At 42.0% G+C, this 26,735-nt stretch overlaps 1 protein-coding gene across 1 annotated transcript in view; it reads left to right on the top strand.

Moving 5' to 3' along the window:
• cspg4 (chondroitin sulfate proteoglycan 4) overlaps positions 1–26,735 on the top strand; it is a 73,509-nt gene that overhangs the window by 24,088 nt on the left and 22,686 nt on the right. The window contains exons 2-3 of the mRNA XM_086209600.1: positions 19,595–19,758; positions 22,185–25,742. Of these exons, the coding sequence (XP_086065726.1) occupies positions 19,595–19,758; positions 22,185–25,742 (3,722 nt within the window). The remainder of the gene's footprint in view (positions 1–19,594; positions 19,759–22,184; positions 25,743–26,735) is intronic.

The following is a 26,735-nucleotide window of genomic DNA, read 5'->3' as shown; positions in this document are numbered from 1 at the left end:
CAAGTCAAAACCAACAGTGGAATCAGAGAATCGTGGCATTCCTGTCCTCAAGCTGTCGACCCAAATTAGGGGTTCTTAATTGTCAGAAAACTCACCATATTCCCATCCCTGAAAGTCACTTTAAACTGAACCATCTGAACCATTTTTCAACATCAAACCAGCCTAGAGATTCTCGTAACGTTTTTTGTCTTTTTGGTTCAACTTTTGCTTGTTATTAAGTCCCGGTTAAGTTTGGGTGCAAGCACTCAGTGGTTTACAAAGTGGTTCTGGTACTCAAGAGACTGAGTCACTGGGATGAAAGCAAAAAAAAAAAAAAAAAAAAACGCTTCACACCAAAGGAGATAGAAATGATATCACCCACACAGCACGATGGGTAAAATCGCTAATGAGTTTTTATGAATGTCTGACCTTAATAAGAGAATAATCGCATTGGGAGCTGTGAAATCATGTGTTCACCAATTAGCAAAAGGAACACACTTCTCTGTCTCTCCGATTAGTCCAAGAAGCTCCCAAAACGGCCGTTAACATGCACACTTGAGAACGTATTCAAATCCAGAGGAATTTTAATTACTCTCAAGCTTTCAACTGGGATAGCTGGCGTTGTTTGGATGGGAGATGAATGGTTTTCTGAGCTGTTTTCGTTTCATCCCCCCAGACTCAAATAAGGAAAGAATCACGACGGCGAAGCTCACAGGTGATGTTCGTGACTCGTTTTTATGGTTAAAAACATGTATAATAGAACGCGGATCGCTTTCGGTGTCCGGCCTTCACAAAGACTGACATCTGTTTCAGATTTCAACGGTCTGAGACTCCGATTCTGGTCGGTGGATGATCAATTGACTCACTGATAAGTTGAGTGGTTCCAGCCCACTGTTTGTTTTTATGGCAGTGTTTGACGGAGGCCTCTTTGTAAAATATTTCACTTTGAGTTGAAACGGAGAAGAAGAACCCAACCTGAGAAAAATTTTCCAGCAAAGATTATGAATGTTGTGACAGATGTGCTTGATATGATAAAGTTGCTGAGGATTTTATCATTTGTTTGTCTGACGTTTAAGAGACTTTTGCACAGGAAGCACATTGTCGGCTTGATAGATCATCCAGATCTGTGAAATATTCTTAAAGCTAATCCTCAGATTTGTGATTATCGAATCTGCCAGCATGGAATTTGATCTCCCTGTGAGCTGCGAGATGTAGTGTATGCATGTTTAGAGCATGTGATGCATCAGTTCTCACGTATTGACGTTCTGTGAGGTTTACTTAATTACTGGGTAAGCACTACTGAACACATCTGCACATGATTTACTCTTGGGGGCTCATTTCCTCATGTTTACAGGTGAAAGTATAACATTTTGGCTTGAAAGAGAGAGAAAGTTTCATTTTAACCAACTCTTCTTCTTCTTCTTCTTCTTCTTCTTCTTCTTCTTCTTCCTTTTCTTCTTCTTCTTCTTCTCCTTCTCAAATGACCCAGATGGAATATATTGCATGATAATTTCCTGTTTTTTGGAAAAAGTTCAGATAGTTTTGACACCCGGCCAACTTTTGAGTAACATCTAATGAATCTCAATGAACATCCAAAATGCAGGTGTGCAGAAGGGATTTCTGCAGGAGGTCAATAGAAGAACAAGTATAAGAGAGAAAGCCTTCCCGAAGCCTTGAGAACCCCGAAAAAAAACTCTAACCTTAAAAAGGGATTATCACCATTTTCCTGACTTTTGGATGTTTGGCTTCATGATTGAGATCAAGGCTTTATTTTTTTTTTTTTTTAAAGGGTCGAGATTAAAGTGCTCGTCTCTGTCTACTCTCCTCCGTTCTGCTCTGTGAAATGGAATTTAAAGGTACTCTCATTATTTTAACATTAATTTATTCTGTATGGTCCAGGTTACACACGCTGTGTTTATAAATGAGCTGTTAAAGTCATTTATCTTCAGTCAACGACTGAAGAGAATCACTTCAGCGTGAAAAAGAGAGGGGCTCCAACCCAGAGACATGACAGTTCATACGTGGAGGGGAAATAATTATATATTTGACAGAGGAGAGCCGTGCAGGTTCATAGCACTCACCTCTGATTCTTAGATCCATCTGTTCTTAAATCCATCCATAAAATTCTGAGAATCAGGGAGGAACTTGTCATTTGTAATGACTTTGAAGTAGAGGTCCTGACAGGTCCAAAAATGTGTGCTCGAAAAGTCAGTGAGACCCAGAGATCAACCCCCAACCAGCACCGATTTCACAACTGATTGCTTCGAATATTAATTTGCAACTTGTTGAAAGACAATGAAGTGTCTTGGCTGTGGTAGCATTCTCCACTTCTTACAGTAATTCAGTTTTAAAGTCCACGACTTGCTTTCACGGCGAGGAACAACTGCAACTGATTCAGAATCAGCCTATCAACCTCTGAAGCAAGCAGCTATGAATAGCCTGTGGGGCCAAAATTTCAGGGCTTCAAGTGTAGCCGGCGGGTAACTGGGCCAAGAATTCCTCTTCCGTTGCTGTTTATAGTTTACTTTCCGATTAGCAACCTGAGACATGAGAACGGTTGAGCGATGACGGCTACGAATGAATGAAGATACAGTAGAAATGGTCGTCAGATGATGTGATGCCACTCATCCTGGGAGACCTGCCCACATGACCCCGCGACCTCTCTGCACCCGTGGATAGGTCACTATGTTTCTATCCCAGTAACTGAACCACACTGGAAGGCAAGAGCCACATTTTCACGTCTCAAACAACTCAGCTGAAGTTTGTAATGTGGACTGAGCTGGAGCCAATGTTTTTGTCTGTTGTTGTTAACTTCCTGCGGCCGCCATATTAGTTCATGACAACTGCTACAGCCTTCGTTGTTTGTGTGCAGTGAGGTTTTCGTGCTTGATTGCTGAGCAGGGAGGTTTGACGGATCGGTGGTGTGAGGACGAGCAGGCTTTTTTTTTTTTTTTCAAGCAGCTGACCATGTCCCATTGAAAGATCTTGACACGCTCTTGATGGCAAGATGGTGGTTAGGGTGGTTCTCATGATTGAAGCATAAGAGGAAAATTAAAAGCCCCTGAAAAAGTTGAGAAGTTAACTCTGACATTATGAGATCTCATCTATTGGAAATCCTTTGATATAAAGTCATCACATGCTGTTTGATAAAGACGAATGCTCTGTGCAGCTTACTGATTTCAGAACATTGAAGTTAAGCACTTCTTCCTTCCACTTCTTCCTGTCTGCAGGGCAACTTGCAAAGTCTGTGTTTAAATATGTAGTCAGAAAGTGAAAGTCTACTTTTCACCACTGAAAGGTGAACCAAGGCAAAAACAGTAGGTTGCTGTCTAACTGACCTGCAAGTCTGCCCTACAAGACATGTCACTGGGGTGACACAGTCTGCCAGCGGTGACAGCAAGACGAGTCCATGTCCATAAAACACTGGAGAGGAAATGAGGATGAGTGGAGGTGAAGGACAGAACATTTAGACCAGATGGGACTCTTATCTGTAACAGCGACATCATGACTTTCACTTATCTACACGGATCAGAGAACTCTCGCGTGTTCTTTAAATATTTTAAACACTTATTCTCAGTGTTAAGATGCTAAATGCCTAGACACGGTTTGATATAACTCAGTGTGCATGTTTAAATCTAACAACTCCTCTGCAGTGCTGGCACACTCTTCTGCCCCATCCAAAATGTGACGAAGCACTTAAAAAGTGATTTATTTGACAGTTAAACATGGCACTGTTAGATTGGTAACAGCTCTATGATTTCTTATATATTTTCCTACCTGCACTTGCATAAATCACTTTGTAGATTTATATATTGTTATAAATCAACAGCATATGCTGTAGAATAAGAATGAAATATATTATTGTGCCTGAGGCTGTATTAAAACTAATCTACATTTGTGTGAAGAAGCTGCATTGTGAACACATTTGAATAACATCCCAAATATTCACAATAAGATGACATTTCATGTAATCAATACTTGGCATCATCGGCCGTCTGGATACTCGGAGACCCTCAGGGGTTTTGTGGGTGTTTTTCTTCACCGCACCAAAGTTTACAACGCTTGTCTGTCAGGTCTGTTCTGTTTTGGGCAGCAGGCTCTTATGAATGCGGGCATTGATTTTAGTCATGAGCTTTGTTTTCGTCTTTAAGCAAGACAGTGACTCTGTTTCAGTAGAACTTTCTCACCTCCAGCAATGAACACTTTCCTGTCGGCCAGTTCGTCACGTCTCACGCTTCCTCACTTTCATCGACGCTCTGTTTTTCAACGTTGCACTCCTCCTTCGGGCCTGTGCCCATCAAAGCCTGACAGCCTTGTCAATATTCACCACCTAAAGTGGGCAAAAAGCCATCTAGAGCCTCCATGATATAAACAAATATGCTCATGAATCCAAATATAGCAAGGAGCTGTCACCATTGTACATAAAACTATGTTTAGCGGAGTGGGAATTATGCACGAAATCTGCACACGCCATCTGTGCATGTGGCATGTCTTATACAATGAAATTACTCACCCATGTGTGGCACTTTCATCAGCACACGTAATTGTGTTGTGGCAAGATAAAAGATTTGTCCATACCGATGATGGATGAAAGGCTCAGTAGCTGCACCAGATCCGGATTGGCAGAAGCATACATCGTACACTCAGGGTTCAAGAGAACATCTGTTCTTGGAGGAGAATCTTAGTAGATGCTCCGAGAGCTTATTGATTACAGCAACTACATCTCACCCAGTCAGGAGCTGGACTGAATATTCACACATAAGCAGACGGGGATTATAAAGAATGGCTAGGACCGACTGCTGGCTCGGCGTTTCCAAGTGTTTTGTCCACACGATTCTATTTTTCCGTACGTAATTTACACAAAATGAAGACCTGCTGTTTCGACATTATTAGATGTTGGAACCCTTAAAACTGAGTTCCTGTTTGATTCAGAATCCGCAAAGGAATTGATTCAAAACTTACTCTCAGGAAAATGTATGAAATCCTATGAAAAAGTCAGTGTGCCTGTGCAAACCTCTGCAGCGGGAATCTCCAGAAAAGTGATGACTGCAGTGTTCTAAGATGGTAGTTTCCATGCTGTTGTTGAGGTCTGGTTGGGTTTAGGCACAATAAAAACAACATTTGGTTAAATACATCAAAAATACTGTGGCAAAAATACCCCAGAAAAATCAGCCAGTTACTTCAACAGAGAGAAAAAAACAAAAATCAGCTGCAACATCCAAGGTCACCCTAGGCTCATGTTTACTGGGGTTACATACGAATGATAGAACATCACTTTTGGTAATGGAATGATAGGTCATAGTTCAAGTATGCAGCATGAATGAGAAACGCCTGAACTGCTGGGTGCTGTGTTAGGTGCGATCCTTTATTTAGCACTTGTTACTCATAGGTTTATTAATGGTTGTCAAGTCATTTATTCGTCATAGGTTGTGAAATAGCCCACTGATAGATTATACCAAACATAACCTGTTACAAAGGGTCACCATTTAGGAACTGGTGGTGTGTACTCCTTCACAGTAGCTTTTGTTTTCCAGCTGTAATTGTAGTCTATCCTGAATATCCTGATTTGTTTCCTAAAGCTGACAAAAGTACACGTAAGTGCCATCTTACAAAAGGAATATTTCCTGCTGCTCAACTTGAATTAAAAGCTTAACAACAGTGTATGAGGTCCCTGTGAGTTTAAAGTCTTCAAGGCACAGATTTGCCTTAGATGTGCTACAATTATCATATACAGCTGTGACGAGTAAGGAGCAAAACAGTATTAATATTTGACACAGTTTGATATGTATAAAGCTGTATTATATCCTTTCTTTTGTTCTCATTATACATTTATTCTTGGAGTGTCTCCTGATGCTTGAAAGAAAAATAAAACACTATACCTTCTGTGATTGGGTGATTCCATGCAGAAATGCTCTTTGGCAGTAGCAACTGACTTGTCTTCGAAGTGTGTGTGAAGGCTTGTAAAATACCAGATATTTTGTGATGCAGTTTCATGTCCGTTCTAGTCCATGCAGAAAATTAACACGTCTGTCACCTCCAGGAATCTTGGACTCTATCCATTGTATTAATCTTTTTTTTTTTTTTCTTTTATGATCGATGTTGAGTTGAACAAAAGGTGCAACTTCCTCTGTAGTGTAACCAACAGAGCAGTTGATGTTCTCCCTTTTAAGACGATGAATATATCAGAATATACCTGACGTCTCCGTTCAGCTGTTACACACTCTGGAGCTTTTATGTTCGCTCTTCTGGCAGTTACGACAGATCTTTGACTATATGTGTTCACTTTCAGAGTGCACCGCTTTATAGATCAGTTAAGTCGTTGAGAGGCAGTCAACCGCCAACAACGGCAGCCCTGCTCTGCTCTCATCTTTGAGGGTGGGTGGCACTGGGGGGGGCTGCAAAGTTGAAACAAGCAACACGTTGGGGGGGGGGGGGGTAACACAAAAGGAATATTACAAGTAAAATCTCTCAAATGAATTGAAATGTTGGAGGCAATGAGGTGCCTTACGTGTAATTACTTGTGGTGAGTACACGGTGATGTTGTGAGAACAACAGCCCATTCAAACTCCCTGTTCTTGTTATCATCTAAATGCAAATTGGATGTAATGAGGATCTTTTCCGTGGATCTGCTGCATTTCTATGCCAACTTACAGAAACAGCGAAGAGACAAAGGTTGGCTGATGTAGCGCTCGTTCTCTCTCCACTTTGAATTTCTCAAGATGTTCTTTTCTTCTTTATTTTTTTTACAGCCTCCCAAAAGAACGCGTTACACTTTCTCTCGGCCTTTTTCATCATATTTTTTTTTTTCCCTCTCTGAACGTTTTTATCTGTCTAATTATTTTTCTGAAGTTTTTTTTTTGTGCCGTGTGTCTTTGAGGCATTCCCAAGGTTCAGCTAGTTATGATGCACATGAACTCGTGGCACTGTGGCTTGAGTCTGACTCATGACCATTGTCACAAGTTGCTTTCAGGCATAAAACTTAGGGGACTGATCGAAGCAGGAAATTCGGCAGCATCGTCTGCTTGTTGAATTGTGACAAATGTTCGCATTGACTGCAAAAGGTCATTTACGGTCAGGAAAACAAGGGTCAGCCTCTATTAATAAAGACGCAAATCAGACATGTATTGTGCGGCGGAAAATGTTGGCGTGGCACACAGAATGATTTTTAACACCAGAGAGTGTGGTTTGCATTATGTGAATGTCAAACAATTCGTTGCCCAAATCAAATCTTTATGTCCTAAAAAGAAATCTTGTTTTAGTTTCATTTGTCTTTTTTTTTTTTTTTTTAAAGTGCTCCTCCATATGAAGATTGTGTTAGTATGAGCCGCCGACATCTTTAGATTGAAGGTGGAATGTCCCCGTCCTGTGGCTCTACATTGATGCTAGAGTAGGTTGACCGCTGTCCGGTGCTGCAGACACGACATCGATGTATTCCTCCCACCATTTTAAATATCCAAACTCAGAGCCTGACAATTCCAGCAAGAATCAGGAGTGTATTCTGTGCTGTCTGTGACACAAAACCTCTGTTAAAAAAAAAAAAAAAGCAATGGTGACGTATGGCTGGATGAACAGCTTCATTTTTATTAGCAAAGGTGAAGGTTGGTGCGGTCGTCGTGGATTGGAGCGTTTGATTTCCTCTGTTGCTACATCTGCGCTCAGCACAGATGCCAATCGTTGTGAGTGATGCACAGTAAACAAAGGCCTGTGTTAGAGGATGCATGTTGCTACGACGTCCCTCCAAGCCCTCTGCGGTGTGCAGAGCGGCCGCTGTCATTGAATGATTTGGCTGAGAAGCGGAGTTTGTTTCTCCCTGGGGCCGTTTTGCCACCACATGTTTAAACCATTACCACAAATGTGGCATTAACATTTAGACGCAACAAAAACCAGTGTTTAAGTTAAATGTGTATCCTTTGTTGAAACCTCGTATGACTTACAGAGGTAGGAAAGGCTCCACTGGACAGATGGCACCACTATTTTTACTGAGTGCGAAAAATGTGGAAAAGAGGCTGAAAGTGCTTCGTTTAAGCCCCCTGAGGAGATCTTCCTCATGGACCTTGCATCTCCTTTTCTTTGCTTGTTTCCAGGTGTGTGTATTGACGGATCTGGAGCACAGCGTTCCTGTAAGAGATCATTGATGCTCACTGATCTAAAAAGAGGTTTTATGAACCAGAATAATCTCAAAGAAAATCTGCTCAGTGACCACGACCTCCCAGCGCTGCATTACGCGGCGCTGGCTCGTAATGCGTTACAATTATGTGGTGATACCACAGAGACAACGCCGATGTAACTATGCCGCATTTCACAATTCACATGAGACGGTGGTTAAAACATGAAAAAAGCAGGTTGGTACCATCGGAAAAAAAAAACAAAAAAAAACAACTTTGCGGTGTGAGACGGGTGTTTGAGTACTGCAAAGTTCTGTTTTGTAACATTGTTTTTCAGAATTAGCTTCATTGGCCTCATATGTACACACATACTCGGAAATTTAACCTAACAACCAAAAATCGTTTTTCTTTGTTCCTAACCAGGCCAGCATCATTATTCATCATTACTGTGAATATCATTTCAAGAGGCTTTTATCTGTGAATAAAAGTACATTTTTCAAAAATACACAAAAACATTAACTGCCACCCTGAGCATGACATGATTGCATATCAACTACGAAAGGATCCTCATTTCTATGGTGGTTACATGGAATTTTAAATCATCTTCAATAAACAGGGTACAAATCTCACATTGTGTCCTTTCAAATAATCATCACTTTTTGATTTGTTTGGTTTGAACCACACTTTACGTTCATTTAATGATTCATTTTTTTACCGGCAACAAAAATATTCTAACGTGAAATGCAAAAATGCATCAAATCAGATCAGCAAATACATTACTTTAGGCAGCACCTCAAAACTGAGAAGAAAAAAGCCACGCACATTGGCACGCACACACGCACACACACTCACACACACACACACACACACACACACACACACAAATATGAAACAAAACAATTTTCCACTGAAACAAACTTTATCCACCTTGAAACCAGTCCTTCATTAAAGATACCAAACCAGTCGAATTGTGGAAAAATAAAAGGAAAGTTGGAGCTGGAATATTGGAGTGCTGCTGAAAGCGTTTCATAAAATTCCCGGGTTTTCTTCTTTGCTCTCCACTGTATTTTGGGCTGCAGAGTGAGTGTGTGTGTGCAGGGGGGGGGGGGGGGGGGGATGGGCAGTGGCGAGTACTACTAACTTCTCCCAAATGAGAGTTTAGCCGTCGTTGGGGAAATAAAAACAGTGGCTGGGTGGAGCAGGGTGGGCCTCCTCAACGGTAGCGTGGTGGAAAACAGTCATGTGAATGGCAGGAGACGGTGGGCTGACTCAGCCAGCAGCAGGCCGAGGAAGAATGACTGTCAGGTTGTGAGACATCTAACTTACAGAGGGAGAGAGACAGTGTGTGTCTGTGAGTGTGTTTTTGAGGCCACTAACATGAGTGAGTGTGGATGTTTACGTTTGCACCATGTACTTCTGTCTTTGGGTGTGTTCAGTGGAATGGTTTAGAGTAACGCTGCTTGATGGAAAGCTTTGAGTGCAAGCATCTGGAAAAAGCATTTATCTGGGCCTAAATTCAGTGGGTTGAGAAAGTAAGAGGTGTCTCTGGGGTTTGGGGAAGGGGTGAGGGGGTGAGGGGAGGATCAGTCTAAGCAGAGAGGGTCAGTCTGGTGGTGTGTACTTTCAGCTGGTTCTCATTATAGGGCTAATGTGACGCTCTGATCTCAAACACACACTGACTTTGCAGACCCAGCTTATGGGTTCTGGGAGGCCCATTCATAGCAGCTTCTGTATCACAGTTTCCCTCCCTGGAGCACGGCGAGACTGGGGGCCTCAATTCTAGAAAGACCGCACTATCATATTGGCTCATGTTGGAAAATAAAGCTGATGTGGCAAAGGGCGCTGACTCCAGAGGTAAGGTGAGGTGCGAATAAGATGAAAAACACGAGGCATGTGACTTTTTGATCGTTTGTTTAACTTGTTTGCCTATTTATGCATAATTTCAACCCCAAACATCGTCGCATTTTTCGAAACAACTGAAACAGAAGAGATGTCCGATTCTAGTACTTGTTCTGAGCTCCTCACAGCTTTACTCCTGCTGAGGAGGTAAAATTTCCGTTTGCGTGTTTATTCAAAAAACTACGAGGCAGATTTTCCCTAAACTTGATGAAAAGTGTGTCACGGGTCAAGGAAGAACTCACAGAATTTTTAGGCAAACACATCAGTGACAAATGGTCATCTGTCCGTCAGCAAGAAACATTAGCGGAGGTATAATGGGCTCTCCCGCTTGTTTCTTATCATTTGATCAAATGCGGTTTAATTTTAACTCTAATTCAGGGAATCAGGTGGTTTTCCTTTGCTGGATATACTTTGCTTGTGCAGAATTGGCCTTGATAATGTGCAGCTCCTGTCTTTGCTGTCTTCCTCAAGGACATTTTCGCCATTTTCTCTTATTAGCTGGACAATGTCTGTGGAGTCAGGACCAGACATTGAAGCGTTGGAGCCCTGATGTCTCAGACGTGTTCTCACCTCCTGGAAATTGTGTTTGGGTTGAGGTGAAAGGTGCAGGGGCCCAGGTTCTGGTTCATAATTTGGTCTCAAACAACTAAAATCTGTTTCAGTGGATTTACATGCACCGTTGCAGTTGAGTTAAAGCTTCATTAAATCATTTAGACTGCTGTTGTTGTTCTTGTATACAAGAACCAGGAAAGAATCTACTGGAAGTATGGGACCGGACACTGTTTGACACCTAGTTTAAAAACCACAGTAAAACCTACAGAACATGCACAGAAGAATTGATCCCCAAAAAGATCAACTTCGCACAAATTCATTTGAAAAGTTGGTCTAACGTTGTGAGTCAACGGCCTCTAACATGTAAATAAATGTAGTGATCATTTTTGCTGGTACCTTCATGTAAGCGACCCTTCCTCTTCACCCCTTTGATGCCAGGCAAATGTAAGACACGTCATCAACTTTCCCACCAGCCTGCTGTAAATTCTCCAGTGAAGGACCTGTTCTATTCACACAGGGGCCCGAGTGGACATCATAGACTTTATACTAGCTGGCAGGTTTAAGTCTGTTTAATGTCCCATCATAAAATGTGTGTTCTCACATACATCTCCTGGAGGTAAAGTCTCGATAAGGCCATGGAGGTTTGTGATGCATGTGTGAAAGAGGCTTTAGACATGTGGGATAATGAGAACCAGGGATTGAACAATATGATAAATGGACAACCTGCTTTACCTCTTGAGCCATGGCAGCCCACTGAGCCATGAGTTTGGAAGAAAAACACAAGATTCACGTGACGGCTTTTAAATATTGTAAACACACGTGCGCTTGTGGAAATAAATCTGCAAATGATGTTGCTTTTTAACAAATGGAGCCCTAATGAGCTGAAGGCAAAACCGAGGGGAGACAAACTAAGAGAGACTTGATTCATTGGTTAGATCTCTGGGAAACAGTTGCAGCCCCTTCAGCACCTGAGTCTGACTTAACCCCAATCAAGTGTTCCCTGCGCAGGACCCCAGCTGAGGGGGCTTTCTCAGGTTCCAGAGCTTAAATCTCTTCTCCTTTGCAGGCACTCACACAGAATGATTTATGACAGTGAACCACCATTCAGCCAAGTGTTTTCCACCCCTCTGAAAAGCCAGTGTCATGTTGATAATTAGTGGTGGAGTGACTGATGCCTACACTCCAACTCATAACTGCAGTTATAGGCGCGCTCTGAGCAAACGCTGAATGGAGCTATTGATATGTCAGAAATGACTTTTACCAGTGAATGAGGCATGCCTCGAAAGAATCCGGATTACAGCGGGCATGCAGTCATGCTTGTTCATTACTCCCAAAAGCATGATGGTAGAAATTATGAGAGCAAACCACGGAGCAGTCAAGTGCTCTCTGCTCATTCATACTTAAAATTGTGACAGTCCCTGTAATGCCTCAGACACTCAGAAGAGTTCAACAGCATTGCAGTGAAGCCCGCAGGATAATAGAGGAAAGGAGAGCAGAATACCGACAATCTGCACATCCGGAAAGTGCAACATGGAAAAGCAGAAATTCACAGCTAACACAACCACCTTAACTTCCAGCGTCCAGCGTGACAAGGAACATGACATGAAAAACATGGTGTGCACATGTGCAGGATATTTCCAGACATTTCATTTCTAGTTGCCACTATTGTGGAGAATAACATGAAAACGTGCAGCAACACAAGTGGACAATGGAATTGCAGAAGTGATGATGAAATAATGCTTTTTAAATAGTTCTCGTCTCTTCAAATTTGGTAAATTCATTCCTTAAACATAAACAAAATTCCAGAGAGGAGAGTCGGCATATCAAGACGAATGTTTATATCCAAACATCTCAGTAGCTGGTGACATGAATGACTCATGACCTGACAGATTTACAGCAGAAACATACAAAGATATTGTACACAAAAAGTTTGCTTGCAAAAAATATTTATAGAAACTCCACTTCTCTTGCACTCTATTCTTCAACCTTTGCTTTGCCAACAACCTGCTAAATTTGCTACTTCCTCTGGAACTTTGGAGTTATGAGGTGGTGAGCTCGGCCCTGTGCAGAGTAAACTAGCGCCAGAGTTATGAAGTCTCAGAGGATTATTCCTAAATGTACATCCACTATTGTAAATGATCACCTGCCATTTTTTGCCCATTATGAAAATAAAAGACTTGCAAAGACACAAACAGAAAGTGCGACATTCATACAGAGGACAGATACAATTTTAAAAAGCCAGTGGAGCTGCATCATATTGAAGGTAATATTGCTGAATATACACCAGAGTTGGAGCACTGTGGCGTGAGGGTATCTCACTTCAACCTAGTGGCCTGAAACAACTGATATCATCTGCACTAATCAGTGGATGTAACAACCGGACACCGATCCTCTGTTCTCCCATTTTGTGTTGACATTGTAAATATCAGAAAAGTAAGTGGCTGTAGCGACTGCTAGCTAATTTCCTCCTGCTATTACCTTAGACCATCAATGCTGTGGAACAAAGCCAGAGCTGTCTAGCCAGCCGTGCATTACATGCTGTGCTCTCAGTTTGTTCTTTCACCTTTTTGAATAAAGCTCTGTTGGATAATGGAAATCCTTTAATGACCTTTAATTAGATTTATCAGGGTATGTCAGGTGTAAAGGTGCAGGACACTTTCTGTTCTGCAAGGTGAGAAATGTATCATTATAAAAGTCTTAAGTTTAATAGTCTATACGTGATTTCCATCACTATTTGGATCTACTTTGTTCCCTCTTGTCCCCTCAGGAGACACCCTGTTACACCCACTTTTCACACGGTGAGATCTCACACTGGAATTCATTACCGGTGTGTTAAAATGTCCTTCGGCTCAGTCTATAAACAGTTTTTCTCTTGCTGAGGTAAAACAGAGAAAGTCACAGCTACATGTATAAACAATCACTTGTTCGAACTTTTCTTGTGCTACATTTGGCAAAGGAGGTCAACTGGTGTGGAGAGGGATATAGGTCGAAATAGTAAGTGTGCGTGTGTGTGTGGGAGGGGTGGGGGGGTCAGTCCTCTGATGTCACGGGGGGATTATTTTAACAAGACCCACCCTCTTGGACCGGAGTAGTTGATGGCTTCCGTAGCTCAGATACACTTACAGAGGCACGCTTTGTATGAACCAGTCATAAACTACAGCAGAGCCCCTGAGTCACCACAATGCTTCTGTTCACAGTTGTGTTTGTCTAAAAAATGTCGTTAGGTAAGTGAGATCATCACTCCAAAGTCATTATGACCAACGAGTCTTTCAGTGGAGTGTGATGAGCCAACAAACTGTGAATATGTCCCACGCCTTATTTGGCTGAAAAATAGAATTTGAGAAAAGAGGTTTACCTTGTATGAGAGTGTTCCATTGTGCACTTCTGAACTATAGCACAGTATTTCTTTGTTAGTCGTTGCCTTGAAATGTAGTGAAGCATAGTTAACGTGAAATGCAGCCAACATTTGATGGAAGTATTTTCACTGGCAGCTGTGCAAGAGAACATGCAGACCATCTCGTTATAAGCTCATGTCGGCAAGTTACTGAAATATGAGACCGTTCCTTCTCTTGAGCAGCATACATTCAGATGATGTGTGGTCTTTTCCCTTATAACCTTTCACCATCTCGCCTGATTTCTCACTCAGATATAAGGATCCTGAGATTAAACAAGGAAATGGCAGCAGAGTCAACCAGGTCTGTCATTAGTCATCAACAAATCACATCTGCCGCCAAGGAAATTAAAAAAAAAAAAAAAGGCCTGCCCTTTTCTGTATATCGACAAAGAAAATGGGCTTTTTTCACTTTGTATAGAGGCCCGGCTTTTCAAACCCGCTTGCTTTAACAGCACAAACCCAGACAACACTGAGTCTTTTCACATCTTTCTTTCCCTCCTTTTTCTCACAGGTCCACTTTCCTAAGCTGAAATTACATTACACTGCCAACCTCCATTCATAGGGAAAGGTCATAATTTTTCGTTTCTGCCACCGCCCCTTGTCTGTTGTATAAGTGCGTGTTTTACAGACAGAAAAGCTGAAAAGTTAAGAATTATTGCCATGGAGGCGGCCACTCGCTGCGTCTCCATATGCCTGTGTTTTATCTATTGTGCCTCTTCTATCAGGCCGAAGAGCCTCACAGGGCTGCAGAGGTAGATGGGAATTGAAAGGGGGCTAAAATGATGTTGGGTTTGCTTTCACACTGGCATCGTCCGGCGTGAAAAATGGCTCCATAAAGCTGTAAAAGTGTGTCCCTGGTGACTTCTGAAAAGTTGATGGAGATGGGGGGTCCTTATAAAGTAGCACTGTCAAGGTGTGTGGAGTTGTGGCTCTGCTCTCTGCTGTTTAACGACGCTGGAGTTATCAGTATTTTCCTATACACACTCTTGTGTTCAACAGTCAGCTCTGTAAACATGTTCCTCTAAAATGATCACTCCTTTTTCCAGGCAACAACTTGCAGCATTTTTAGCATTTGGATGGAACACTGCCTTGTGATAAGAAGAATGGTGCTTCTTTCATTCCTCCTCTGCAGCGCTGAAAGTTTGATTCTGCACTATGAAATTTAAGCTGGCTTGTGCACCCTCTAGCACGATGGGCTGCTACCGGGTACTCGAAGCTGGCACGGAATTCTCAGTACAGACATATGATCAGATGCAAGTATAATAGAATGTTTTTGGAGGAAAGAAAAAAAGGAGGAAAGAAGATCCTTAGTCATTAAGTCAGCAAAACGCTAGCTATTAGCAACGGAGCGTTAGCACATATCATCCAGGTCCACATCAAAAATCAGTCATAAAATCAGTCATAAATATGAAAAGTGTCACAGTCGAGGCAAAAGTCTTTTCATCTCGTGTTAAAACATATTTTTGTTTAGTTATCAAAACCAGAAATCATGTCACAGTGGTGCAGATTCTCTAATTAAAAGATCAAACCAATTTATTCATCAGATGTGTCCCTTTCTTAATTAAAGCCCTCACACATCATGCGTCTTTATGTGTTTATCTTGCATCCACTACTGACAATGCTAAATACGAGATGATACTGTCAAACGTGAGCTGCCTTTAAATGATTATACCCCACATATAAACTTGGGAATTGCAAACTGTGGATAAGTCGAAGAAGTGGAACAAAACTGGCCATTGCAGAAAACATGATCCAAAAAGCTGAGACTGAAATGATGCAACTGAATAGTCCTGCTTTATCAGTTCCAGAATCAATTAATTCCTTATTAGCTACTACACCAAAAGGAATCCTGATATTTGAGCAAATCAATTTCCTTCCCTCCTCCAGTGTTTTGGTTTCCATCACTGCCGGTCGGCGCTAAAAACACCAGAGACATCGCAAAGCCATTTGTTCCGGTAATAAATGCCGATTGTTTCTCACTGAAGACAAAAGCCAGATGTCTGTGGGTGTCAGTTTGGTTTGTTCGTCAAATGTATAAAGGGCAAAAAATGTTACAATCTGCAAAAATAAGTAAAAACAAAAAAACTGTTTGTTGCAGGCAAAGGAGCTATTGACCCTCGTAAGAGTTATAATTGCTAATCATGGTAATGACCATGTTGCCATATGGTATTCCATTTCACCCTTAAGAGCACGCCAATTTTATCTATGGTTAACAACACCCTCTCCTTCATATAATTATATCCAGTCACTATTCTGCCCTGTTGTATAGGCACAGCCCAGCAAAAGAAACAAATGACCAACACAACCACTATTTATAGTCGAGCTAACCATGGTTTAACCATGGGCTACGTAAGAAGGTGGTGTGTTTGGATTGCAGGCTGGGTTGCCATGGTGAAAATTGTAGAAGAGGAACACACAGTGGCTATACACTATTTAAGAAAAAACAATCCAGATATATTAATTCTAAGAAATACCTTCCTCATAAAATGACAGTGTTGAGTGTCACTGTTTCTCAGTTAACACTCACATAAGACAAGACCATTTAGACACAACATCCCTCTGAGAATTAAGGCCTCAGGATATTGTGCATGTGATTCAAGTATTTTCTTTGGTCACCAACACAACTAGCAGCAGAAATCAACATCCTCAAGACTCAAATTGTGTCTGTCTGGCACATCTTTACACAGACTTAAAATATTTCTTAAGGGCATGGGTCTGACTCATCGGCACAGGACACAAAGTCGACTGAATGTCTCCAATCTTCCTTCACATGTGGTCACTCGACTGCTCTTCCCCACAGCTTTTCCGGACATGTGCCGTTAGATTGAGACCAAAAAAAAAAAAAAAAAAATAGGATGGAGAGGAGGAGGAGGAGGAGAAAAGGGAAAGAAAGACAACAGGGTAGTTCATTCAGCCCTCCATGAAAGAGAGGAAGACTCGGTTTCCTGCGAGCATTATGAATACAAGTGCAGTCAGTCATTAAATTATAGCCATCTGCATTGGCCTGAAACCAGGATTCAACTTAATGCACAATAACGTAGTGTGAAGGGGGGGTGTGGTACTTAAAGGGGACCTGAGACTGTCCTGAAAAGAACGACTTACCGCTCAGGCTTGTAAATGACGCTAATGATGGATTGTCAGCAAAATCACTGAACTCAGGTCCCATTCACCCACAGCCTTAAGGCCGTGGAGGAAGGAGAAAGTACTGTGTTATTTTTCAGTACAAAAGTAGGAAATGTGAGTTCTCCATTCTCAACAGCAGGCACTCAAATAAATGAGGTATGAGTCTAGAGCAGCTCTGTACTGACAGGTTTGAAGAAGGTTTCGCCAAAGGTACATTATTTACCTCCAAAGAACAACTTCTAGCCAGAAGCACAACATTTGACTAAAAGAAAAGGTCCAAAGGAAAGTGAAGGGTACCCCTGCAACAACCCTTTTAGGGTTTACACACCGGCATCTCTAGTTCTGTGTGTTTTTCCTTCCATCACATACGTACGATTCCCTCTGCGCATACCTGTTACACAATATGAATGCAGAACATTTAAAAAAGAATACAGGACCAAAGGGGTGTAACAAGGCAGGGCATTTGTACTGATAGCATTTTGAAAATGTGCTTTTCCTAAGTGAAGCTTATTCTATACAGAGCTTTACTCAGCTTAGCTGGGGAACTAATGAATTCCAGGTCCAGGTACACAGCAGAGAGTACAGCTATTGTGTGTATCATTAGAAAATGTGCTCCGTTTCCTGAAGGCAACAGCAGCGAGCTGAATTTGAACCAGAAAATCCCCAGGCAGAATTGTCTTGGCATCGTTCTCTCCTCCAGCTTTTCATCCCCGTGCTCAGTGAACAATCCAACAAAAGCTCAGGTTTAAGAACCATAGAGCTCATTGCGATTTTCTTTGTTAATGCAATTGCCTAAAAGAAAAGACTCTGCTCCCTTATTTTTCACTTTCAGCTTTAAGGCTCCTGTGCAATTACCACAAGTCATTCTTTTGGAGTACCTTCGCTTTACCAGAAAGTCTCAGATCTAAGCCATAACAGCCCGCGGCACAGCTAGACACACCTAATGACAACAGCCATTTTGAAAGTGAATGATCTGGATCTGTGGTAATTCAATTTAATTCCATTTTACAAATGATATTTGCATGTTCAGCTTCATTCATATTTTGAATTACTGGGAAGGATCAGATGGCTTTCTCCCATTTGTCAGTATTCCAATAATGTAGATTCAAATTCACCGTGTGATAACGTTTAAATTACTGCCCTGTGATATTTATTTCAGAGAGACACCAACTTTTAGCTTCTCTGGTTGCAGGAGGTCGCTGCTGTGCAGTCGACAGTCACTGTGTGTTTGGCGCTGTGCTGAGACCGTTCATCACTGACTTTGTGCAGCCTTGGAACCAAGACCAAATGCCTCTTAGTGAAATCTCACAAGCATGTGTGTGATGATAAAAGCTTTGTTTTCGTCCTTGCTGACAGCAAAATGACTGTCTTTGTTCATATTTCCAGTGTTTGTTGCAGATCTGGGATGGAAGGGTTCATTTAAAGGATGAGAAAACAAAGGACAAATGTGGCCCTCAGTGTTTTGAAGTTGTCAGCCTGGCGTTCATGTAGATGCAACGCAGACACACAGGCCCTTTAAAGACACGTGTTTGTTCGCTCTCACATGAACATCTTCAAACACTGCCTTTTGCATTTTTCAGAATATCTGAGAGCTTATTCCGTTGCTTTGAGATGCCACTCCCAGGAAGCTACTGTTGATTTTGAAGGGATATCTTCAACTTTGGGATCTCAGAGGAATGTTGTAGCTTTGACATCTCGCTGTCTCCTTTCACTATTCTAAATATTCCAAATAGAACTGTCAGCATGTTGTTGCTATGTGATGGCCTTCACTGTGTTCCAATGAGTTTCTATGTCTCAAGCTGTCACAGACGCAGCTAATGGTGGAAAGCCCCCTTTCAATATATCTTGGCTAAAGCCATGGAAAATCCATGCTGAGGATATGGGGTCTTGGAGGTGGTCCAGTTTAATTTCAGAGCATGTGCACGGGGAAATAATTGACTTCCTCCATGGTTTACATTTTGTCGAGGGCCCCGGAGAGCGCAGTCCAAGGCAGGTGGCGGAATTTGCATATCATTGGAAATGAAACAGCTCAAGCCTGGGAAATCCTGCACCCCAAGACTCGTTATGCCTGAAAAACCTCTGCAGGGGTAATGACTGATGTCTCAGTGAGAAAATCCCTTTGAGGCCAGAGGAGCTCCTCTCCAGTCAGGAGCAGCTGGAGGACACCTGGAAATATAGAAATCAGTCATGAACAGGTTGCAGTGAAACCTGAGACTGGGAAAGTGTCCATCTAATTTGTTTCTCTCAACACCATTTATAATACACGGGGTACAGCACATGTGGTTTATTCAGCCAAATGTGCAATTCGATTATATGTTATGTCAGGATCGAGACACGTTAACACAGAACACATCGATTGTATTGTTCTTTTCACATGAAAATGATTCAGAATTCAGCTGTTCAAATGTGCACATGCAAATGGAATGTGTTTGTGCTTGGGGACTGAAGCGAGTATCACTGACTGTTATGTGAAATGAATTGCGTCCTCTTCTAACATGACTCTTTATTTGCAATAATTTCCTTTTGTTTCCTTTCTCTACAGAATCCTACTTCGGGGACAGCTCCTGCAGTATACAAGCCTACCAAGATGTCTCCACCTTCCAGGTGTCACTCCAGCTCAAGACGAGTCGGAGAAGTGGGCTGCTGCTCCTGGCCGCAGGAATGGAGGACTACCTGTTCATAGAGCTCCAAAATGGGAAAATACAGGTGAGTAAGTAACCTGTATAGAATTCTAATTAAGAAGAACACAGTACTGTAGCTCACTGCATTGCTCAGTCCCAACAATGATAACATAAAGATGGGCAGAGCAGTTATGATGTCACCCATTAGTTTGGTGTAATGACTGTCAATATTCTGCTTTTGCAACTGAAGGTAATCCTGTTTGGATGAGATGGAGGAACTAACTGAGAGTAACATAAAAATCCATGCCTGTACAGTTGTCATGAAAGGGCAAATTAATCAAAGAAGACCATTTTTTCTTCCTAGCAGTAAACATGTTTACTGAATCTGTCATTGTATCATCGGGTCTATGACGATTGATTCCCTCTTGAAGCCTGCCTCAAGTGGCCACAGGAGGAACTGCAGTATTAGGCAATTCTGAGTTGGCTTCAACTTTCAAACCCCAGAAGTTGCCACTCAAATGAGCATAGATACCTCACTTTGCTAACTTTCATCAACTTGCTTAACTGAACTCACAAGTGATACAGGAGATAATCCAAAATATGTGAGACTAGCGAGATTAAACAAACCACATATGATCAGTAAATTTGAGGATGTAATCCACATGTTGTCTGGAGTTAAAACAACCAGTTGTAAAGGCAAAACCTGTGTGATATTTATATGATAATATTATGATAATATTGGATGTAAGAATGGTCTTGAATGTACAAGCAGATATGGTATTAATTTTAGAGTATGATGAAGACGGGGAAAAAATTCACAATTAGCACATAGCCAACAGCCACTGTGCAGATGTGGCTCCACACACTTCTTAATATGTATGTAAATTCTAATGCTAAGGCAAGCATCTCCATTATTACTCACTTGGTTTATAGCATCTTATTATTTTGTGAAAATGCTTTTTGTTCATGCAAAAGTGTTATTCTCTTTCAGAAGAATAATTATTTATTGATTTATTCTCTGATATAGACCTAACTTAGACTGGGAAATAACTTCTCGTCTGAGAATTTTTAAGGCATCGCAAAGCATTACTGCATAATAGTTTGTGGAAAAGCACCACTATAAATGTAGAGTCACTCTACTTTCGGGTGTGTGTGTGTGTGTGTGTGCAATTGTGTACAGTGTATAAACCATATTTCATCATGTCTCACTCTGAAAACAACTGAAATTGATCAGCCGTCTAGTCTAGTTGTCTCACTGGAACAACCCTGACATGTTACTCTGACAGCTTTGAAAAGCATCTGAAAAAAAATATTACTGCATTTTCAATGAAGTAAAGTCTGGGCATGTGTTCTAACTGGTAATATTACCTCTAGATATAGTCTTTCTATTTGCCTTGGTGATATGAGATGTGCTGTGAAACAGTGAAAAGGCTTCATAGATATGAAATTGCCTTTTCGGCAACATGCACTGATCCATCCATCCATCCATTTTCTACCTCTTATCCTGTTAAGGGTCATGGGGGGTGGAGCCTATCCCAGCAGGCTTCAGGTGAGAGGCGGGATTCACCCTGGACAGATCACCAGTCCATGGCAGGGCCAGCACATAGAGACAGACAACCATTCACACTCACAGTCACGGTCAATTTAGAGTATCAATCAGCCTCGTCCCCTCTTGATGGCTTTGGAATGTGGGAGGAAGGTGGAGTACCAGAGAGAACCCACGCAGGAACAGAGAGAACATGCAGACTCCACACAGAAAGATCCTGTGAACCTGGAACCTTCTTGCTGTGAGGCGACAGTGCTAACAACTGCCCCACCGTGCCACCCCATGCACAGATTATACAAGAAAAAAATGAAATCTTTAAAAATCTTTCATGATACCAGAGAAACTAGAGAATACATTGATTTTCAAATTCAGCGTTGCTAACACTGTGTAGCTCATTACAATGAAAGGAGTTAACTAAAGGGCAGTCGGTGAGTGCATGCCTCCTCCAAGGTAATATGTCGTCAAACAATTCCAAAATCTAATGAAATTTTTCAGCCAAGCTCTGTATCACCCAACGAAATTTCAATCAATATCCAGACAAAACGTTTTAAACTGACATAGACAAACCAACACCAGTGATCACATTATCTCCTTGGCAGCAGCTGCAAATCATGTCCCCATGCATAAAAGGATCCAGAGGTGATTACTATATATGATGCAGCTGTAGGGATCACTTATTGAGCTCTGGACTGAAAATGTAAACTCTGACTCTTCCTGTCCATTTGTTAAGTGTCCTTAAACAACTGAACTCAGACGTGCCTTCGATAGGCAACTCATCAAAATGAATACAACCAAGTGTATGAATGCAGGTGTAAATATTTGAATGATAAAAAAAAAAAGAATTTTAGTACCACTAAGATTAAAAAGTGTGATATAAATGCAGTCCGTAATATCTCTTCCAGTCAAACGTACAAATGTTAAATGTTAATTTTAAAAGTTTAATGAAACGTTTTATTTTCCTGCAGGCACGGATGAATATGGGGGCTGGTGAAGTGACACTGTCGTCATCTCAAGGTGTGCAGCTGAACAACCTTCTGGATCACAAAGTCTCACTCACACTGGAGGATGCTAAGCTCACCATGACTATTGATGACCTCTTCTCAACGTATGTCCCTGTGAACGATGATGGAGAGCAGCTCAACATTGACTTGGGCATTTGGCTTGGAGGAACAGGAGACCTTGATGCTCCCTACCTTAGCAATGCCATCCCACCTTTCCGGGGCTGTATGACTGACGTCAAATTTGAATCCCATCAATTTGATATCCTCAAAGGAGTGTTTAAACAATGCCAAGATACAAAGGAATCCTGCAGCAGTGAGTTTGAGGCTGGTGATGGAGAGGCAACTAGTTTCAGTACTCCTGATTCATTCGTGTCCTTCCCTACCTGGAGCGGGGTTACCGGTGGTCCAAGGGTTTTGGAATTCCTAATGAAAACCACCATTGAGGATGCCCTTCTTGTGTTCCACCCAGGAAGGGACTCTGACTTCATCGCTATTGGTGTTGTAAAAGGCTACCTTAAGGGTGTGTTGGACTACGGCACTGGCATGGAGGTGCTGGACAACACTCAGGTGCAGTTGGATGATGATCAGTGGCATCGAGTTAAGGTTCAGCTCAGTCAGGATTCTTTTAGCATCAACGTTGACAGCCAATCAGCCTCCCTTCCTCTTGATTCTTCACAGAAAATGGACTTGGTTGGAAACCTTTACTTAGGAGGTATTCAAGCAAAAATGAAAGATCTGTTTCGCGAGAGTGGGTCACTGAACCGTGCCGAGGAGGAGATGACTGCAGAATCCTTCATCGGGTGTTTGGGGGAGATCAAAGTAAATCAGAAGGATAGAAGCCTACAGGATGCTTTGGTCACCAAAGATGTTCATGTTAAATGTGAAGGCGAGGACTATGACTATTCAAGTTATTATGACATAGACACAACTACAACTTCTCCACCTGTTCGCATCCAGTATGTCGATATGGACTTCAACGAACAGCATTGCTACCCAACAGACGACATGCCAGAAATATTCAGAAATGTATCAAAGCTTCTTGATGTAACACCATTGCTTGTGCCTGAAGGTGGGGAAATTGTTCTTGGTCTTGCAAACCTAAGACCTACCTTTGACCTCAGTGCTGCAGGGATGCGTCAGTCTCAGATCATCTTTACAATCAAAAACGATCCCTGGTACGGCCTAATTGATATGAACCTCAGCACTAAACGCACACAGAAGTTCACTCTTCTCGATGTAGTCAATCAGAAAATCAAGTACATGCATGATGGACATGAAAGGCATGCAGATCAAATTCAGCTGGAGGTAGTTGCTCACAGCAATGGCTACCTTCCAGAATGTCTAAAGACTCCTCGCAATTATGTCCTACCAGTTGTAATTATTCCTGTTAGTGATGTTCCACAACTGGGTGGAGAGGAGTTTGCAATTGCAGAAAATGGCCGGACTCGTTTGAGCCCAAGCATGATCAAAATCATGGATGCTGACACCCGCTGCGATGACTTAGTGGTAACTGTAACGTCAGAGCCTTCCAAAGAAGTCGGTTACTTTGAAAACAGTCAGCAGCCAGAAAAAAGCATCACTGAGTTCACTTGCAGAGATCTAAAACAAGGAAACATCTATTTTGTACACAAAGGGGGCAGTGCTGCTGCTGGAATTACCTTGGAAGTATCTGATGGGCAGTCAGTAAGCCACTCAGCTTCCTTTAAGTTGTCGGTGACACAGCCACATATGACAGTTGTGACCAACACTGGCCTTCTCCTGTCTCAAGGTAGCAATGCTTCAATCACCATTCAAAATTTGGCTGTCCTTGGGCATCCTCGTAATGGAGATATTATGTTTAACATCACACAGCCCCTCATGTTTGGGGAACTACAGATTCTGAGAGGCGACGGGACGTACAAGCAGGTTACGGCGTTCCATCAATCTGATCTGGATCTAAACCGCCTTAGGTACTTCAGCACAGATTCAAGTGACCAGGAAGACATTGTTATCGAGCGGATTCAGTTTGACACACACATGGGGCAGTTTTACCTCCGGAACAACAGCTTCTTAGTCAAGATCATGCCATCTCCAGTGAAACTTACAGTCCTGGTTCCACTGGAGATGCAGGTTGGAGAAGACATAACAATCAGACAGAGCGAGCTTCTTGCTCAAGTGAAAGGAAAAAACCCTGATCCCCAAACTTTAAAGTACATCCTTGTTAAACCTCCGACACTGGGTAGCCTCCAGTTGTTGGACAAAGAGTTGACCGAGGGTGATGTCTTCACCCAGAAGGATCTTTTGGACAGTTCAGTTAGCTACAAGGTTCGTGTTCGAAGGGCTGTGGATAGTACAGACCAGTTTCAGTTCAGAGTCTTTGCAGATGACCAGTACTCCCCCCTGTACACTTTTCCAATTAACATCCTTGCTGATTCAGATGCTCCTGTTCTGACCAATGAGATGCTGGTTGTCCTTCAGGGTGGTGAGAACATTCTGAACAAAAACTACCTTTGGATGGAATCACCAAGTTCTAAAGACTTTGTGTACCACATCACACAGGAACCAAAGTATGGACGGCTCATGAGGGACTCCCCACCTGGGGAGCCTCGATTCGAAGGAGCAATTAGGGTTTTTAGCAGTGAAGACCTCCAACTTGACAGGCTTATTTACAAGCATGATGGTTCCCAGAGCAGCACTGATGAATTCCATTTCTCAGCATTTGATCATGCAGCAGACGGTTCCAATCATCAGGCAGCAGGGAGGGAAGTTTTCAAAATATCTATCCAGTTGAAGAATGACCATGCCCCCGTACGGGTTGTGGACAAAGTCTTCAACGTGGTCCGCCACGGTCAACGTCTGCTTACAACTGATGTTATACAGTACAAGGATGATGACTCAGGTTTCAATGACTCCAAGATCGTCTACGCTCGTGAGGGGATCCTCTCAGGCAACATTGTCTCAAAATTGAATCCCTCACAACCCCTTTTCCGTTTCACACAAGCCGACCTGCGAGATAAAAACGTTCTCTTCATACACCATGGAGCAGACCGCGAACGCTTCTCACTGCAGGTGTCAGATGGCTTTTACAAGACCACTGCTCTACTTGACATTCAGGCAAGTGACCCCTACCTGCGAGTGGTGAACAACTCCATGATTGTCATTGACCATGGAAGCACTAAGACCCTTAACACCACCCTTTTGAGCGCTGACACCAACATGGACATCAGAGACGACAGCGAGATCAAGTTTCAGGTGACATCACCCCCCAGTGATGGCAGGATTATTGTGAGTGGAATTGAGGCTTCATCTTTCACTCTGGAGGATCTGAAAAAAGGAGTTGTGTCTTACGAACACAATTACGAGAGTCTGAGGCCCAAGGATGCTTTCAGCTTCACAGTCCAAGCAAGAGGACACTTTGAGGAAGGCACATTCAGGATTAAAATATTCAAGCAAGGTTATCTCTCTGAGCCTGAGGTGATAAACAATGAGGTCATCATTTCTTTTGAGGGGGAACACACCATCATCAGCACGGATCGTCTCAAGGTAATGGTGAATAACTCTGGAATGAAACTGATGTTTTTTTTAGAGATCTACAGTAACCAAATTGCTTACAATTACTTTAATTGTTGGCATAATGATTTTATTCAGCAATACAGAATTTATTCATTTTTATTTATTTATTTTTTTTACAATTTGGAAGTCATTATCTTTATGTGTTTTGAGCTTGTTTTCTTTTTTTGTGGGCAGAGCTTTCACATGACTCATTTAAGGACCCGACCATGTTTTGTAACCCTGCCTCTAATCTACATTGCACCCGCATGAAAGCAGGGCTAAATATGACTGCTTCATTGCCGCTTTTAATCTAGTTTATGAACTAAATTACAGTCTATTAAGTGTAGAAAACAAAGCACTGAATATCCCCTGAGGAACTTGATGAAGCCCAATGTAATTTATACAATCAGCCTGCTTGCACTTGTCTTGAAAACAGTTTAAATCGTTTGTCCATTGCTGACATATTCTCTTTAAATCTTGACTTTATAATAGCAAGGGACATTTTAAAAGTAAAATATTCATTTCTCAAGCTTTAATTCCATATTATTATATACATTTCATATCTGCAATATTGACTGGGGGTTCACCTAGACACCTAGACCTGTTCTGCTAACATATGCATTGAACAAAGCCTTGGTAGAGTGGTCTTAACAAGAGGTAAAATATTGACTTGGCTTCTGGGTGCTGATACAATATGTGCCCTACTATGAAATGCAAAGTAGCATCATTTTCTGATATATTGTGAAATGCAAGCATGAGTACTAAACAGGCTTCAGGCTCCAGGGAGCTGATTAAAACTTCTCCAAGTAAGATGACCATAAATCTGTGTGTGTGGGTAAATCTGTAACATGGCTTTCAATGTCACAATGCCCCCCCCCCTCCATTTCTGCACACCATAGAGTAAAACACTGTGCCCCAATTTCATACTTTTTTCCTCTTTGTACCATTAAGAATACATTTTTTTGCTGCACTATTTTGGTACTT

This window comes from Aulostomus chinensis, chromosome 7, assembly GCF_037954235.1.
Source record: "Aulostomus chinensis isolate RoL2024-O1b breed Wild chromosome 7, RoL_Achi_v1.0, whole genome shotgun sequence".
Taxonomy (NCBI): domain Eukaryota; kingdom Metazoa; phylum Chordata; class Actinopteri; order Syngnathiformes; family Aulostomidae; genus Aulostomus; species Aulostomus chinensis.
The sequence above is the reverse complement of the archived record's forward strand: the minus strand, read 5'-3'. Positions and strand labels throughout refer to the sequence as shown.